General features: G+C 38.0%; 1 protein-coding gene across 3 annotated transcripts; it reads left to right on the forward strand.

Moving 5' to 3' along the window:
- Positions 1 to 3149: 3149 nt before the first annotated feature.
- LOC140242149 (phospholysine phosphohistidine inorganic pyrophosphate phosphatase-like) lies at positions 3150 to 17788 on the forward strand. 3 transcript variants are annotated; one of them, XM_072321914.1, is made up of 8 exons: positions 3150 to 3289; positions 5293 to 5449; positions 6657 to 6844; positions 9158 to 9314; positions 10060 to 10123; positions 11173 to 11265; positions 12440 to 12531; positions 16002 to 17788. In XM_072321914.1, the coding sequence occupies exons 2-8, from the start codon at positions 5319 to 5321 to the stop codon at positions 16096 to 16098; spliced, it is 822 nt and encodes a 273-aa protein (XP_072178015.1). In that variant the 5' UTR covers positions 3150 to 3289; positions 5293 to 5318; the 3' UTR covers positions 16099 to 17788. The 3 variants fall into 3 exon arrangements, with proteins under 3 accessions (XP_072178015.1, XP_072178014.1, XP_072178016.1); XM_072321913.1 differs by lacking the exon at positions 3150 to 3289 and adding an exon at positions 3328 to 3378; XM_072321915.1 differs by lacking the exon at positions 3150 to 3289 and adding an exon at positions 3334 to 3367.
- The last annotated feature ends 1903 nt before the right edge of the window (positions 17789 to 19691 follow it).

Below are 19691 nucleotides of genomic sequence, written 5' to 3' on the forward strand. Positions count from 1 at the left end.
AAGACCGCCCCCAACGGCCACTTTATTTTCAACACATAAATCAGTTGTAGCGGTTCGGTATTATTCAGCGTCTAGATGAAGAAGACTATACCTTGGCTACGATATGCTACACACCTCATCAAACTATCCAGCAGGCACATGGCGTGTAGCTGTAGCGACGTGCTCTGCTGCGAAACGACGAGTTTGTAGAGACTTCCGACCGTAATTATGCGATATTTCCATCTACTGAAAAACCTTTTTCTTCTCCGACTGAAACTGAGATGAACTAAGAAATAGTTTAGATGAAATCCTCGAATTTCAACAACTTCACCAATCACAATGTCGGTGAAAACCGTGAGAAAGGAGTTGCGTTTCCTTTGTCACTGTACCAGGACAACAGGGAGAATAGTACCAATCGTAGCTTTTCTTGGGGGGGGGGGGGGGGGATGGAACTGGTAAATTATTAAAATGTAGGACCTTCTCATTTCCAAACCTATTCAGCAATTCTATATAATCACAGAGACTCTGTTTTGAATTTGTTTATTATTTATGACCAGACCATTGCGCTACATACTTCGTTCTAAGTTTTTTTCTTTCTTATTATGCAAACATCTAAGATTAGTCTAACAAATTTATAATCATATTCTACACAATGTATACACCAATTAAGTGAAATCCTCTGTTGGTTATGATTCACCTCTTTTCTCACCGCATGTTTCTTTAGCTGCCCCTACTTTTCATGCTTCTCTTTGAAAATCAGCCCTAACTTTAGCTGAAAGGGCAATTTCTTCCCATGAGTGGAAAACGAATAAATAAAATAAAAATAATAAAGAGGAAAACTGTCTTTCTTTGATTATGTATGCGCGCTTGTGAGTTGTCTCGAATTCATTGTTGGACATGTATCTTTGATTGAATCATTTAATATTGTTCTATGGGAAGGTGCCTTATTAACGGTATGTTACACTGAATTTTTCTGTCATGACCAGTCAGGTGGACAGTCCATAAAACAAAATAGAGTGTAGTCTCATGGTCCACCTGGTGGTTACTTCTGGACATGCACCATCACATGAAATTGAAATGAAATGATCACATGAAAAAGCAAGAAAAGAAGGGGCACCTAAAGAACTTAATGGTGAGAAAAGGGATGAATCACAACCAACAGAGGGTTTCATTTGGTGTATGTTTTGTGTATAAATTTGTGAATCTAATCTTAGATGTTTGCACATAATAAGAAAAAATACAGGTGAACATAAAACGAAGTTATTATTGTTATCTGTATTATAATTATTTATTCGACATTTGTAATATAATACAAGTGATAACAGATAACAAACAAAGCAAACAAATTACTTTAAGGATACAAGATGTCAGGTTTTTCCCTGATGGTGAGCTTCCCTATGTTGCCGGGTTGGAAAAAAGCAATCAAACTCAACTGAAGGAAGCACGTCAGGAAGTACTTGAAGACACACACATAAAAAATAATAATAGTAGATAATAATACAAATAATTTCAAATTGAGCATGTACACCAGGTGAATTATTGTACATAAAAACTAGAAATATCATTGTGGGGAATGGTATTCGTCCCTCCTCTCCCCCCCCCCCCCCATAAAAAAAGGTCACTCCAGTATACAAAAAAAAAAAGTGTTATCAGGAGTACATCTCTGAAAAAAAAAACACAAAAACAAATACAACTGCACTGCTAATTAACAATATATTCTTAGCATCCAAATCCTATCCGATGACCCAAAAACCTCTGCCCCCATCCCCCCCCAAAAAAAAAAAAAATCACCGTCAGACAACAAATTCACGATACCAGGTATCATCAACATACCCAAACCATCTTAGATACACAATAAAAATAAAAATAAAAATGATTTCAAAACTTTAGCTTCGTGTATCGTTAACCTGAGACTCCATGACCCAACGTTTTCTCTATGAAAAATCCTTATGCGGTAATACATACACCACTGTGCAATTAACAATGTATATGCACCGAAATTCATAAATACTATTGGTTTTGTGAAGAATGACCAAAAAAACCCAACAACAACCAAAAACAAAAACAAAAACAGTGAAATACTGGATCAATTATATGTATGTCCTACACATAAAGTCTGAAACCCAGGGACAAAAAGGTTGGATCGGAAACAAAACTAAATATAAATCAATCAATCATAAATCAAAATGTATAAAAAAAAATAATCTTAAATTCAATTCAGTTGTACCTACGAACTGAAATATATCACAGTGGATATATGTATATACACCCCCCCACATATATATATATATATATATATATATATATATATATATATATATATATATATATATATATATATATATTCTGTGTGTCATAGCAACCAAGAGCAGTCATATAAAGAGTAACAGCAAAAACAAAATCACAATCCTGGTCCTAGCACATTGAAAAGGGAAACACAACTCCATTCTCACGGTTTTCACCGACATTGTGATTGGTGAAGTTGTTGAAATTCGAGGATTTCATCTGAAACTATTTTCTTAGTTCATCTCAGTTTCAGTCGGAGAAGAAGAAGGTTTTCCGTAGATGGAAATATCGCATAATTACGGTCGGAAGTCTCTACAAACTTGTCGTTTCGCAGCAGAGCACGTCGCTACAAAGAGCTACACCCAGGGAGGTGGGAAGAGACCACAGAACTCTTAAGGAAGAGACCCCTGTACCGGCTGGATAGTTTGATGAGGTGCGTATCATATCGTAGCCGAGGTATAGTCTTCTTCTTCTAGACGCTGAATAATACCGAACCGCTACCACTGATTTGTGTGTCGAAATAAAGTGGCCGTTGGGGGCGGTCTTCAATATCCCGTCGCTCGTTGCAAATGGAAAATGGAAAAACGAATATCGAACCGATATCCTGTTTTCCATTTCCTATTTTATGAAATATTGAGAAAATAAGATTTTGAGTCATTTTCCGCCATTTCATCATAATGAAACACGGAAAACAGGATTTCAGAGCAAATCCATTATCCCGTGTTCCACTTTCAGTTGAAAATAGGATATTGATATTTTATTCATTTTTCCGTTGGAATAGGCGACGGGCGACGGGATTTCCACGCAATATTCGATTTTCCGTCACCAGTTGTCGACCGGTCACTGAATGGTACTTTACCCTGATGCCCTGGGCCGGGCACGCACGCTTCCCTGGGCACGCGCCTGTAAATAAAAATAACAACAACAGCAACAACAAAGGCAACCACAGGAGCACATGCCGCTGAATGGAGTGCGGGTGGGTTGTATTTATGGGGGCAGAGTGTTTCAAAAGGAGCTATAATACGTGAGTGTGATGCCATATGCCTACCAACTTGTATTACAAAGTCGAGGAGTATCTGCTCGCAGGAAAAGTTCGATGCTGGTATTAAAGCGGTATATCCCTTTGGCTTGCCTTACTTTATTCTCATTATCGTATTAGTTTTTACACATGGTGCAGAACACGCTACAGTACTCGTACCTTGGATAATTGGGCCGGGCTGTGTGGCTATCGGGCATCGTACGGCGATCTCGCCTGGCTATCCGCTGAACTCCGCTGCTTGCTGTGCTGGCTCAGGCCTCTCTCTCTCTCTCTGCCAGATCTCTGGCTGCTGTGGATTGTGGATAGTTAAAATCCGTCAGATATTCGAGGTTCAAGGGCATGCTCCTGAGAATTAAACCATGAAACATGTCCCATTGGCCATTGTGCAATGTTTGCATTTTCTTTCTCCGTGCAATGCAATGTTGCAATGTGAACAGATGTATTCCTGTGTAGGGCCTATTTTTAGGCAAACAATTTTACATTATTTATAGGCCTAACTGTTGTGTTAGACTGTAACAGTTAGACAACTAACACAGGATATACACTAGACATATAACAAAATTGTTTATCTCTCAGAGTCAGACATATTTAGAATATCTGGTTTTATTTGACAAGTATGGTTACACATAGACCATAGAATGTACAGTAGGGCGGAACATATCCCTGACAAGATACAGACCGATCTTTTTTTTTTTTTTTTTTTTTTTTTTTTTTTTTGTCGATGTTTAATACATGCGTGTGCTTCACTTGTAATGCACTGCCTTTCTTAAATTCGTGTTTGTTGTCATGTTCCCACCTCATTCACTAGCAATCTCTTAATTATTTGTACTGGCTTCTCCCTGTGATTATGATGTCACTGGTTTAGTGAATGCTTCACTTATGTCAATGAAAGCCTGACAGCTGAGATTATATTCTGTTCCTCATGTTTCAAGGGACCATGTACATGTACAAGGTACATGACGATGTACATTATTAATTTAAAGTGGATTATTTGATTGAGATGCTTAAAGGGACTGTACAGTACTGGTTGAGGTGGGGATTCCTGTTTTGAACATTCCTAAGTGTGACAATGAAAAGCTAGCTCTTATGAAATATGAAAGAGCATGTAATTTTAAGAAGGATTCAACGTTTATTTGATGAAAATTGGTTTTCAAATGGCTGAGATATCCAAAAAAGAGCTAATAATAAAAGGCGACATGCCACAACTTTATTAGGATCTCTTTGTTTCACCTTGTTTTTGGATATCGGCCATTTCAAAATCGATTTTCATCGAATAAACTTTTGATACCCCTTAGAACTGCATGTTCTTTGACATCTCATAGAGTGGTTTCTGAATATCTCGCAAAATGTTAAAAGCTAAATCCTCACCTCGACCAGAACTGTACACACCCTTTAAGCTGTCATAGCTCTGTGCTGCACTGTATTGATGTAAAATTTTTGGCTGTGTAGTCATAATAATTGATTAGAATCTACATTATGTCTGTGATATAGAACTCTTTTATATAACATGTCATACCCGTATGACATATCTATGGTACTAGCTGATGTAAATGCCTAATTTTCCAAGCCCTTTGAAATATCTTGTAGCAATAGATACCTTGTAAGTGCATGTCTGCAATCTGATTTCTCACATGTCTCACATGGTAATTATATCTTCAATACATTGTAGCTTCTCTTGAATGAAGGGACATTCAAAGGAATGTAGTTGCTATTTTATTTGCACCCCCCATTTTGTACCATGAATTACCATTTCTTACTGAATTCTGAAATCCCCTCTGACTTCATTACACAGGCCACTAGGTTCCTGTAGGGAATGGGTTAATGGTCCTCCTACCATTACCACTGTACCAGTAAAGATTAATTTTCAGGGTGTTTTTCACTGTTTTGAGACTATTTCTCGATCTTCTCCCAGTTTTATTTGGTTAAGGATGCTCTTTTTGTTGTGAAGGTGTTGGTGTTTAAACTATTCATCTTTCTTTATTTCCCAGGAGAAGGGTTATTATATGGCATCACCATGACATCTGCTCCTTGGTATCAGAATTGCGCCAACATTGAGGGCGTCCTACTTGACATCACGGGAGTGCTGTACAACAGCGGTGATGACGGAGGAGTTCCCATACCTGGCTCGATAGATGCTGTCAAAAGGTGGGTCGGAAATTGTCTGCTGAGGTTAAGTTCAGTGAGCAAGAGAAGTGTGTGAAACCAATATAATCAATCATAGCAGCCAATGGTATATGTTTACTTCATATACAACTCTGTATACTAAATCCCACGTGCGTCACATTAATCTGAGACTGCAATATATAGACATGCTTTCGGAAAACATTCTATTTATCAAATCCATTCAACTTGTTATATATTTTTGTGTATACGCTGGACATGCAACGAACAAAGTTGTAGAGAGAATGCCAAGCTTTGCTTCTGATGTAAATTTCTGAGAGATCTATGATGATTTTCCCTCTGAATGACCAGTATAGTTACATTATTGTCCAGGCATGACTTTTGCACACAAAACAGTAACAGAAACTAAGAGTTTACTTTCATATCCAATGGGAGAAACTGCTTGATATTCAATCACTACACAATTTCCAGCTACATGTGAGAGGAATGGAATCATGAGTCAAGCTTTATTGTATTGCGTGATTTGTTGATTTGACTGGTTTGAACGATTGAGCAAAATATGTGAACTTGGCATTCCATTGACCGAGTCAGGCGTGCGAACATGGCACAATATGGTCATACAGAGTTGATAGTTTGGCTAATATAAAGCCAAAGCAAGGCAGATATTCCAACTTTGCCTTTAGAATCGTCTTTCTAAGGAACTGGTGTGCATGTTGTTAATAAATGAAATCATGTAGTATTAATTAAGGAATCCCATAGATGTAGCAGAGTATTACTACTTTGTGCGTATCTGTAGAATGTACAAAAACGATGAATGGTTAAGACAGTTCTCAGGGTTGGCAGCGTTGCTCCTAACAGTTGTGCTCAGTATCTAATCAACCATCCTCAACCCCATTTTACCCAAGACTATTAATCCTGTATGAATGTGTTTCAGATTCAGTTCTCAGGGTTGGCAGCATTGCTCCTGAAAGTTCTGCTCAGTATCTAACCAACCATCCTCACCCCCATTTTACCCAAGACTATTAATCCTGTATGAATATGTTTCAGATTCAGTTTTTATCATGACAACAGGACAAATTATCAGGATTGCGTGAAGTATGGGAGGCTGCATTTGATTGGCATCATTATCACTGTGACTGTAGGTTATTCAGACAGCAGAAATTGGAAGCTTTTTAAATTTATGTGTGCTTTTTTTTTCTCCTTTGCCATTTCCTTCTCATTATCCAATCAGGTTGAAAGCATCAGGGGTCAAAGTTCGCTTTTGCACCAATGAGACACAGTGCACATGCCAGCAGCTGGTGGACAAACTTCAAAAGTTGGGGTTTGAGCTCTCTGCAGAGGAGGTGTTTGCTCCAGCACCAGCCGCATGCCAGTTGATGAAGACGCGAGGTCTCACCCCCCACTTACTTGTTCATCCTGGTAAGATATTTAGGCACCCTTAATGAATTCAAGTTACAAGGCTCATTGTAAGCAGTAATCTCATATCCACTGATGTTAGTAGACTGCAGTACACAATATTTTAAAAGCCTTATGATAGATTGCGCTATAATTGGAACAGTGATGAACACTGTTTGTTTCGAAGCCACTGCATAGTTATTGAATTAGAAACTAGCCCCTGATCACAATTTTCTTAGATCATTATGCCCACTCATCCAAATAAGATGTGGCAGAGAGATTTAGTTTTTTAATTGGCCAGAAGTTACACTGTAGGGATAATCTCTTTCCGTGGTTAGAAATTTTTAAAAATTTGAACAATATTGGACTTTAATTTGGGTTGCTTCTCCAAAAATTAAACAATTTCATCTTTTCTGAATAGGATAACAGATTATTGCTAATATTATGTACACTTCAACGGTTGCCTGATGTCATCACATATATTGATGTTTGAATTGGATGGTTTGCCCATCTTGAGTCGGATAATGGACAATATTTCACTGAAAAAGAGGGAGAGAGAGTGATTATAAGTTATTGTCAATGATAACAATAATTGTTTTGCAGAATTTTCCACCATGGCACAAATTGTTTGCTCTGCTTTACAACTTATTATTATTGCCCTATCAACATATATAGTCACTGGAATAATCAGAACCTAGTGTACCTACTACAGTTGAACCTCTATTATCCGGCCTCCCTTTATCCGGATCTCTCTATTATACGGACGCAATCTCGCCGTGATTTTTTTTTTTTTTTTTTTTTTATTATAATTACGGGAGGAAAGGGGGATTCCCAACTCCATGAGAACTCCTACACAAACACACATGAATTACATATACTTGATACATTTCTTAATAATTATTTAGGTAAATCATCCCAAGAATTTATAAAAGAAAATGATTTCATTCAGTGCAAACACAAACCTCTATTTTGGGGTCTGTGGGAGTGTAAAAAGGTTGCAGTATGCACATTACTACATGTGGTACTACAATGGGCTATGCATCAGTACATGTGTATGTATATGTACATGTATAAAGCATTGAGTCTCCCATATCCGGCCAAATCCCTTATCCGGATGAGCCCCGGTCCCGACTTGTCCGGATACGAGAGGTTCAACTGTATACTCCTGATAAATATTTCTGCCAGACCACCACTACAGTGTACACATGCTCACTCCATTTCAACATCTTATGGAAGTAACCATTCATTTCATTTATTTGCCGGTAAACACCTGGGTAGGGCAAAGTGTAGTGAATACATCATCTTGCTGAAGGACGCAGCAAGGGCCATTATAGAGCCTGAACCCTGGACCCTGTCTTTAAAGCACATCCACTAGAGTAAAATATCCCGTTTGCGGCACTTTAAGCATTGTTAAGGGTTTTTTCAACTTGTAAACAAATCAGGCAAATTATTTTCAACCATTTCATATATCATAGACAAGATTATTCTTAAACGCAATTGTTATCATGAAAGAAATTTACCATTGACCAACGCAGTTTTCATGATTTACCACGGCAAAACCCGGCGCAATTTTCGCCGATATAAGGGCGATATGCGACATAGTATTTCTGCTTGCGGCACGATGTACAATCCCTATGCAATACGCGCGTGCTCCGCGATCTTTAGCTGAATGCCTTCACATGTCTCGCGAACATTGCGTAAGCGCCAATTCCCATTGCGAAAGCACATGAAAATAGCGGGCGCACATGCATTGGCCGCAAACAAGATCGCAATTCTGGCGGTGTTGTTGATGTCTTTCTCGTGTTTTCTGAATTTTTTCGATGGTAACATCCACTTTCCAAACAAAAATGGCGGCCCACATCGGCTCGCGAAAGTTCTATTTTATGTGAAGTTATGTTTTCAAAATCGATGAGCATCGGGAAAACGACTAAAAATCAAGTTTCTTGGACAATAATTTCTTAATTGTTATGTTAAGAAGTACCAAAAATTTTCTTTTGGATGTGATATGTTGTCATTTAGGTGAGAAAATTTCACTTTCGTCAGAGATCGTGCCCATTTTACCGGTTGGTTTTTGTTGATTGCTAGTGTGTTAGTATATGTGTAGTGTGCATGTAACAGTGCAATGCTGTGTTTAGCGGTATATTACCGTGTATGTTGTACCTGCCGCGAACGGCTGCACGGCCGCTTACTGCCGTAGTTACTCTAGACAGTGGCACTATTTCGACGTTCCTGTTTTGGGATGATTTTCTCTGTAATATTCCATGTTGGCCCTGCCTTACATCCAGTCACATTGCATCATTTTTTATTTCAGAAAGTTTGTCTCTGTCTGTTTTCCAGATGTCCTACCAGAGTTCGGTGCTATCAATCTGGGAGCCCAGGCAACCTGTGTTGTGGTCGGCGATGCCAGTGATGCTTTCAACTATGAGACGATGAATGCTGCCTTCAGACAACTGCTTGAAATGAAGCCCCCTATTCTCATCGCCATGGGAGCTGGGTGAGAAATTTAATGGGAACATGTTCAATTTGCTGATTTGAGTAAAGTAGCCTATCTAGATGCCTGCATTTCAGATTTCAGGGGGGCATTTCATGAAGGAACTTGTCGGATAAGATGTCCGACAAGTCAATTATATCCGACAAGTTCAGAGAAATCAGCCAATCAGACTAAAGAATTTCTCACAACTTGTCGGATATAATTGACTTGTCAGGTATTTTATCCGACAAGTTCCTTCATGAAATGCCCCCATGATTTCCAGAATTTGTTTGTGGTATACTAGTAATGCATACACTAGCATACAATGGTAATGCACTATAGCCCCATAACGTCTTGCAATGTACATTCAAACTTTCATGCACAAATTCAAACGTGTTCCTGTCAAACGATGCTTTTAATATAGAAGCATTTATGCCAGAAATGCAGTGAGAGTGTTGTAGAGGAAATTGCAATCTTTGCTGTGGTCTAAAATTTTATGTGACTGTGATGCTTTGAGTGTATGATGTCATATTGCAAATTATTAATCGGTTTATGCATGGATAGGCATTTGAACAAAATATGCAAAGTTGGCAACCTGTCAACTGAATTGGGCATGCAACTGTGGCGCATAAAGAGTTAAGAATTTTGTTCCTGTAAAACAAATATTTCCATGCAGTATACACGTATATCCTTCAAAATCTTTTACATGTTAGTAACTGAAAACGTGTTTAACTTTGCATCCAATAATTTGATCATTGGTACTCTGCAGGAGATATTACAAACATGGAGGACACCTCATGTTGGATGTTGGTCCCTTCACAAAAGCTCTGGAGGTAAGATACTTCTGCAGAAATGAAGGTAAAGCTTTTCCTCACTTTTTCAATAAGTTATATGATGATCATGATGACCAGCATTTTTATCTCACATCAATCACAAGGTTACATGCAAAAATAGGTCTTCATTCTTGATCAATTTAGATTTCAAGGTATTGAGGTTGTTACAATTACGAATTGGAACTGGTCAAGAGTTCCACGGAAGATTTTGACCTTGACTTTAGCACAAATACAGCAAAAAATCACTCTTTTTACGGAGATTGCCGCAGCACAGTATTACTGAGTTCACAATAATGTGCATGATCCTTCATACTGTACAGAATAGTGTAACTAGCGTTCGATGGTGTCATCTGTTACAGTTGCTAGTGCGATCAAGTAGTATGCTGTACTCTTGTGCAGTTACACCAGTGAGTGATGTGTGCATGGGTATCTTGCATGCTAGAGCAATCCTTTAACAGTCTGCTATAATTTACCATGTGCAGATGAAACAAAAATGCAGCATTAGTGTTTCAAAATAATTCTAAAATGTGAGTTAGGGATAGAAACAACCATGTAAAAATTTGAACCAGTATAATCGATGTTAAGTTTTGTTAAATATATAAAATGTGAACAATGGTTAGGATAAAAACGTTTCCAGATTAAACCGTGTACAGTTATGTTTTAATGAGAAAAACAGTGATATCTCCTTATATTCAGTGGTACAACTGACCTACACGTATGCATCAAAAGTGATATCTTGAACATTTTTAAAATCACTGCTCCCGAAGGTGAACAGGACCTTTGAAGTGCATGTGTATCAAAAATGCCAAATTTGTATGTGACACTGGGACAGTCTGCCTCAAAGCCGGATTGAAGACTTAAAGTGATGTGAAGTGAGCTGGGTCCTCGTTTAGTGCACTCCAGTCACTGATATTTGCAGTGGTGGTAAGCAAATGCCTGTATATTTCAACACTACACTAGTGTCCACAGCTGTCGTAGTTAAACCTGCTTTTTTCGTGAACCTTGCTAAATGCAATACATTTTGTACCAATTTTACTGTTTCTTTACAGTTTGCAGTAGGCTGTGAGGCTATTGTGGTTGGAAAGCCGGACAGGAACTTCTTCCTTGGTGCTGTCCAGGATATGGGAATTAAGCCAGAAAATGTAAGCATCAATGCTAAAAACAGAAACAATAAACAAACAAACAATACAGACTTGAAGCTCTTTTATATGTATTTATAATTAATTGGATGTCATAGCCTCTGATTTAAGGCAAACTTGTAAGGAGCAACTCAAAATATTATGACAAAGTATTTCTTGGATACAATTTGTCAGTTTTGTCAGTTTTGTCATCTTCTATTGTAGACATGTATACCATCTGATACTCTCAGACAATATCCACCAGATATATCTTTCATCCACAGAGCTTCCCTTCAACAACTACACTCCTATCAAATTCATGAATTCTTCCGTTGAGATGTTTTCATTTCAGCTGATTGACAAATTGTCCATTGTACATCGACGTTAATAAGCACTGACTTGATCAGTGTTTGTAATAGTAGTAGCCATGATAAAAAAATCATGGGCGTACACACTTGAGCAGGATTTGAACCTACGACCTCCTGATCTTTGGACAGGCATCATCTCCCCTAGACCACCGAGCTTCCACCCGACAGCAAGTGTTGGTTCCAATCCTTAAAGCGTGCAACGGGTACTGCGTAGTTTCTCAAATTCATGAATTCTTCTGTCGAGATGTTTTCATTGAAACTGATTGACAAATTGCCCTACATCAACTGAAATAAGCACTGATTCAGTTGCTACACTCCTATCATTAGGAAGTTAAGTATTGTGGAGGGAGTTGTCATCCTAGAGAGAATTGTCCTAATGTATACGAGAAATTAATAAGATTTTACTATCAGTTGCTTGAAATGAGCTGGGTCAAAGGTCAAGCTCAGTGGCAGCCAACAAAGAATGTTGAAAGCTAGCCATTGCCCAGTAAAAGCTTAACGTAATGATGGTCCTTTTTTTTGGGGGGGGGGGGGAGGAGCTGTTTTGTTTTGATTTAATGAAAGATAAAGGTTGCAAAATATTCCCTGTGCAAAACTGATCAAATGTCAGTACTTAGTGGTAAAAACCAAACTTCATTATTATAAAGTGTAACGGAGAGCCACATATATGAATATGACACATAAAGTAATTGCATCAGCAGCAGAGCCATTTTGGTTAACTTTGTGACAGTAGAATTATTGATTTTTTTTTATGGCTGAGGGTAGGGAGTGGTTATCTTCATCACAGGCTTCTGTCTTCTATCATGTTGCCTTGATGGGCATCATTGCAGGCAGTCATGGTTGGAGATGACATTGTCAATGACGTCGGAGGGGCACAAAAGTGTGGTCTGAGAGGACTTCAAGTCAGGACAGGAAAGTTCAGGTATTTATATCTAAGATATCTCAGTTTGTTCATTTTTTTTTTTTTTTTTTTTTGGTGGCATCCACCTTCCTCACCTTCTCCATAACTGAAGAAGATATGAATCTTTAGTTGCTCATTGCTTCAATGTCTGCATATTTTGGCAACAAGCAGCATTTTATCATTTGACAAGGTACAATGATACTGGAACCATTTCTGCTTGGCCTATATGTTTTCCTTCATATGTTCTTGTTGTTTACACTTTCACATGGGGATGGGGGGGGGGGGGGGAGGGGGAATTCGGATTGTCTATTCGTTGTACCGCCAATACACAAATGCCTCCAGGCCAACCCTGTATCAGATGCATTATGGGGTGACTTTGTAGCAAAGTTGGATCCAGTCTGGGCTGCGTCTTGTTTGCCAGACCAACGCGCAAACAACATTTGTATATGTTATGTGATTGGGATGAGTTGGGGGAAAAGCACTGCTTGTCACTTTGTGACTTTGGATCTGAAATAAACAAGTGTGTTTATTCTAAAGCTATTATGATTTATTTGAGATCCAAAATCTGTCAGTTTTTTTGACCGAAAGTTGTTTAGTGTGTGGTGAGCTTCAATCAGCTGACCCAACCAACCAACATGAGCTTGCCAACCAACTGACCCAAGTCATGCCTTTCATTCAGAGATATTTCTGAAGATTTCTTTCCCTAACATTTTGTGACCAGAACACAGTGACGACTTTGATTTGATTTGTATATTTTCTGTATGGCATTGCTTTACAATTCCTTATGGTTGCAAATCAGTCAAATTGAAAACCTGTAAACTCTTTTTATGCTGAATTCAAAACGAGGAAGAGTTAGTAGTGAGCGTAGTGCAGCCATTGATTGCATTGCATCGTATTTTGACCAAGGCACAAGCTAGACAACCAGATCCAACAATCTTACTGAGCTTTCCTAGAGTGCAGCTGCAACCAGGCTCTACAATAGGGCCTTGCATATTGGCGGTACCCCCAAAATACTCTTGACATTGTTAAATCCTGGGGTGGAATTCTGAGGTCGTAATTAAGTCTGTAATTAACTTCGTGATGAAGTCGTGAAGTTAATAGGCCCTTAATCATGGGCAAAATCGGTATTCTGAGGACGTAATTAAGGTATGATTAAGTCCCCTGTAATTATCTTAGGTCCCTCCCATCTAATTGTTATTCCATCCAATCAGACGCGTTGTTAGAAGCCAAAATGATGATTACACGCGCAAATATGCCCTCAATACGCGCTCCTGCACGCCCCTTGTAATTAAAACCACGAGCTCCGTGCGCACACTTCGGTATTTGATTACAACCCCTCACCTACGCATGCGAAGATCTCAACCTCTTTGCTCACATAAAATGACAAAATTCCTCGAAGATCGGCTATATTTCTTTTTTTCTCTGAATTCTACGGATACCATGATAACAAGATTCAACCGCTCCTCGGTTACCGAAGACGGTAAGCATCGTTGTGGCAGAGAAAACACGATGGAATGCGTGATATCGGAGTAGTTAATGACACTCTTTGGTATCATTAAGTTTTCCATTAACTTTCATACTTAATTACACCCTCAGAATACCGATTCGTAATTAACTCTGTGATTAAGTCCTCTCAGAGGTGCACGCGCATTGATACGCGCAAACGCGTAGGTCCTTCCCGCCAAAACGCTTGTTGCTATGGTAGTTAATATACCCCCTACTTAATCATGCTCTCAGAATACCAATTCGGTAATTAAGTGCTAATCAGACACTTAATTAGCTCTCAGAATACGGCCCCAGCAGACAAACATTGAAACGTTTGATCCATTCAACTCGGCTGCGCCTCGTTGAATGGATCATTTCATCTTTCACCTCATGAAATATTCTGTCCATTGCACTCATAAACATTCATTATTTGTTTTATATAACGCCTGAAATAGATCCTTCTCATTTGATGTTTTGTATTAGGAACAAGAGAGATCGCGAGAGTGCTCACTGAGCGCTTTACACTGCGCTAGCGCGCTGTCGCATACACACACTGCAAACGCAAGCGTTTTACCCGCGTAGTTTGTCGGGTTCTCAGCGAGCGTGCAATGGAGCAAATCGTATGGATCCAAAATTGCACGGTAAATGGAACCACAATTGCACGGATGATGACGTCACAGTGAAATGGGCAGAATGATCAATGTCAAACAACCAATCAAATGACAAGGATCTCTTCAGGCATTATATAATAATTGATACTGTTTCTCATTTTGGTACTGTGGCTTGCATTCTGAAACATATTGACATATCAAAATTTTGGGAGGGGGAGCAGGCTTTCTTTCTTTTTAGATGTAGTCTCCAGTCCTATATTTCTCCATTTTTGTCCCCGCCGAACGAGTTCGAGCAGGGGACTATGAAACGGGCTCCGTACGTGTGTGTGTCCGTGTGTCTGTCCGTGTGTGCATCCGTGTGTGATCAAAATGTTCAATTTGCTACTGTACTTCTCTGTCATTTATGAGCCAATTTTGATTGTGTTTGCTTTATATGATAGCACTACATGGGAGCTTTGAAGCTTTTACACAGAATTTCAATTGTGACCTTTGACCTTGACCTTTGACCTATATTGTACATTTTGCTTCAAAATGCTACTCCTTCGCCATTTCTAACCCGATTTCGATTCCGTTTGCTTTATGTGATGGCACTAGGTGAGGGCTTCAAAACTTCTACACAGAATTTTGACCTTTGACTTCTTTGACCTTTGACCTTGATTTTTGACCTATATTGTACATTGGCTACAAAATGCTACTCCTTCGCCATTTCTAACCCGATTCGATTCCATTTGCTTTATGTGATGGCACTAGGTGAGGGCTTCAAAACTTCTACACAGAATTTTGACCTTTGACCTTTGACCTTGATTTTTGACCTGTATTGTACATTTTGCTACAAAATGCTACTACTTCGCCATTTCTAACCCGATTTCCATTCCATTTGCTTTATGTGATGGCACTAGGTGAGGGCTTCAAAACTTCTACACAGAATTTTGACCTTTGACTTCTTTGACCTTTGACCTTGATTTTTGACCTATATTGTACATTGGCTACAAAATGCTACTCCTTCGCCATTTCTAACCCGATTTCGATTCCGTTTGCTTTATGTGATGGCACTAGGTGAGGGCTTCAAAACTTCTACACAGAATTTTGACCTTTGACTTCTTTGACCTTTGACCTTGAGTTTTTACCTATATTGTACATTTTGCTACTAAATGCTACTTCCGGCGGGGACATATATTACGCACCGCGTAATTTCTACTTTTCCTTGTTGGTGTTGTTGCAGCTTAGAAATTGTTGTGCAATGGACATGTTGATAATGATAATACACTGTAGTTGATATCTATGTGATGTCCCCATTAGATACAAAGTGCCATGTTCTGGCATATTCTGGTGTATCCAGGTGTGTGTTTCAAAGTTCTAATTTTCTTAATTTCTTTTTTTTTTTCTCTTTTGTAGACCTAGTGATGAGAAGCATCCAGAAGTCACTCCTGATGGCTTTGTAGACAACCTGGCCCAAGCAGTAGATCTTCTCCTGCAAAACAGGACAAAGTGATTCTCAGCCTCACAGTTGGATATGCAAGATACCACAGTGGCTCCTTGGGCTCATGGATGAGCCGTTACCATGGAAACATGGATGCAGTTTGGGCAGATAAAGTCGTTGGTTGAGAATGAGAAAGGCGTTAAGGTGCCTTGAACATTATGGCTTTAGTGGCAACTTAACGCCCTTATCTTTCTCAGCTGACGAAGTGAGAACAAAAGCTTACTTTTTCTTTCTCATAGGTACATGCAAACAACATACAATATCAGATAAACAGTGCACAAACTCAAGTGCACTCTACCAAACTACAGGCGACTCACATTGTAATGAAGTCCTAGGTAGCAGCGGTTCCTTTTTTTCTTTTTTTAAAAATAAATTTCATTGCAGGCCGTCTCTAAAGTATTTAAAGATATATAGATGATAAATTCATTACCTAAAGTTTGAGTTCCTTGTAACAAGAATTTTATTTTGACTTTGTTGTAAAATGGTAGTGCACTCCATATTACAGTGTGCTCCTGTTGTGACAAAGTCCTCAGGACCAGTCGTTTTATTTCATTATATCAAAACTTATTATGGCCAAACAGTGAAGTACTGTATGTGCCAAATATTTTGCGAGGTTCTTATTTTCATGGATTTCGCGAGTCAGGTGCTATTTGCAAAATTAAAGACACACAAAAATAATGAATCTGATCCCAATATGAATGTGACGCACATGTATACATTTCTCCGTTCACTACCTTACTCCACGACTGCAAATTTAACAACTCGCAAAATCGTTGAGAAGTCCTGATTCGCGAAAATTTAGACTCGCTAAATATATGGCATACACAGTACATGACCATATATAGACAATTATTTTTTTTTACCTAAATCTTTACTTTGCTATTGTAACGAGCATCTTGTTATAATCATGTTCATTATGATTGTAATGCACTGTTTTCATGACAAGTCCAATTGTAGTTTTATGTGATATTTAAAATGTATAAAGTCAAATACAGTGGTGAAAACAGAGTTGCATGCGGGCCAATCATGCAATGTGGGTGCAAAATGCAGAGCATAGCCTTGGATGTTCCCCTTCCCCCAGCATTTTGAGTTGAGTTGAAGGTGTACTGTAAATGATAAATGCTTTCACATCTGTACTTCAAATATTTGTGATGTCAGTCATTGTACTAGTGATGTCAAGACCTAGAATAAAAACATCACACACCCTTGTCAATTATTATGTGCACATAAGAATCTTGTCGATTATGTTGAAGTCCTTGCAAATCAGAACGTTGTGAATGCAATGCCTTAATGTTTGAAGTACCAATACACACACAGTCAGTATTATGTCTGAACTTTATCCCTTACCACATATGTTCATTTTGTTGTTGTTGGTTTTTTTTTTAAATAGTCTTATGGATTGTGCTGGAATATGGCACCCCAGTGAACAAATGCAAGAATCCAGTACATTTATGCGTACAAAAATAAAAATGTATTGTCACACTATGTCTCAATTACATTCCTGTCTTTAAGCAATCTATCCCTTATCTCTGCAAAACCATGCGCAGTGGAACCCCATTAAATCAAGGTTGAATATTGCGAGATAGTTGATAGAATGAGGTTAATTTCCACTTCTGATTCATTTGAAATTCTCTCGTTTTCATCCCTGATATGCCAAGCCAATTAAATGAGGACAGTTCAGTGGTCCCAGGCAGTTTGTTTACATAGGGTGTCCCTGTATAAACATGTCATTTTGTGTGTGCCTATTTTTTCTTTTTTTTCCTCCGTTTTCACAGACAGCAGACCTTACTGAACACAAATGAGATAACATCAAATCCACACAGACAGGTGATTTTATAAGTTGTGAATAATTACATTTCTATGGCAGGGTTTTCAAAATGCTCAAGGCTTATTGCTCATTACATAACTGCTGCAATGGCTACTACAATCATGTCTATAAAGATACTAGTCAGTTGTTTTATGGTCCCTGTATCGCTAAAAATTCTGCATCACATTTCATCCTCTGTGCATTATCTTCTGGTCACTGTAGGCTGAAATGTGGTATTTATATTAAGTCCTTCAAGTCTACCCCACTCATGACTTCAATGATTTTGTTTTAGTGGACTGGGGTGTATGTGTTGAAAAAAAGAAGAAGAAGAAAAGGCCATGCTCAGTATGTATAAACCTAGGACAGTGTGTGTACATTACAGTGGAAAAGTATTACATACATATACATACTGTATATATGTCATAGATGTAATGAAACAAGTTCACGCGGTTGACTGCAGGTTCATCCGTATTTATTGCAACTGAGTTTCATGCAACCTCCATGAGGTTCAGATTCAGATTTATTCAACACTTTCAGTAAAAAAAACAGAGGAGAATACAGAAAATTGACAACACCACATACTATAACAAGAAAAGAATGATCACAATAAGCATCAGTACAAATATACAATACATTTGAAAGTGTTCGGAGACAGACAGAAAGGCTATGCCTTATATAAAAGTCCTGTCCCCATACTATTTCATTCATAAAATATTAAAATATTGAATAAATACATTTCTTTATGAATTAATACACACATACATACGCACACACACACACACACACTGACATATTTTATAAGAGAAAAGTTTATCACACCATTTTGGCATACTGATTTAAAACATGCAATCTTAATTTTCTTTTAAACACATTCAGTGATGAACTCTGTCTTATTTCGACCGAAATATCATTCCAAATTTTGGGTCCATTAAAAAATATAGAATTATATGATGGTATAGTTCTGGCATAAGGCAATGTAAATTTATCTTTGATTCTCATATCATATCTTCTGTTATCACTTATTTTAAAATAGTTAAACATTTTGGAAGCATCTTTCTAAAGCATAAATACATAAAAATTGCACTTTGATAATAATGTATATCATTAAATTTTAAAATCTTCAGATTAAAAAATATAGGCGATGTATGGGCAAGAAAATCACAGTGATGAATAATACGGACCAGCTTTTTCTGCAATAAAAACAATCTCCTGGCATTAGTCATACCTGAATTTGCCCAACCTATTGCACAGTAGTTTAAATGAGGTAATACGAGAGTATTATAAAGAAGAAGCAACACCTTTCTTGACAGAAATCGCAATTTATAAAATATTCCTACATTTTTTGACAATCTATTGCAGACGACACCAGTATGTTCGTTCCAATTAAGTTTGTTATCAATTGTCACACCAAGGAATTTGATCGAACAAACTCGATCAAAATGTAAGTCTTTAACTTCAATCTTAATTTCGTTGATATCTATCTGTCTTTTCATGAATACCATATAATTTGTTTTCTTTGCATTAAGAACAAGTTTATTACAGTCTAACCAATCAAAAAATTTCAAAAATTCTTTATTAAAATCATTTTGAAGTACAACTTGATCTCTACCCTTCATGAACATACTGGTGTCGTCCGCAAACATTATTAACTGCAAAGAATCTGAAACATTACACATATCATTTATATATAACAAAAAAAGCAAAGGACCAAGGATAGATCCTTGTGGCACACCACATCTTATTGTCATCATATCAGATTCAATACAGGGGTGTATCCAGGATTTTTTCTGGGGGGGGT

This window comes from Diadema setosum, chromosome 18 (assembly GCF_964275005.1).
Source record: "Diadema setosum chromosome 18, eeDiaSeto1, whole genome shotgun sequence".
In the NCBI taxonomy this organism is placed as follows: Eukaryota; Metazoa; Echinodermata; class Echinoidea; order Diadematoida; family Diadematidae; genus Diadema; species Diadema setosum.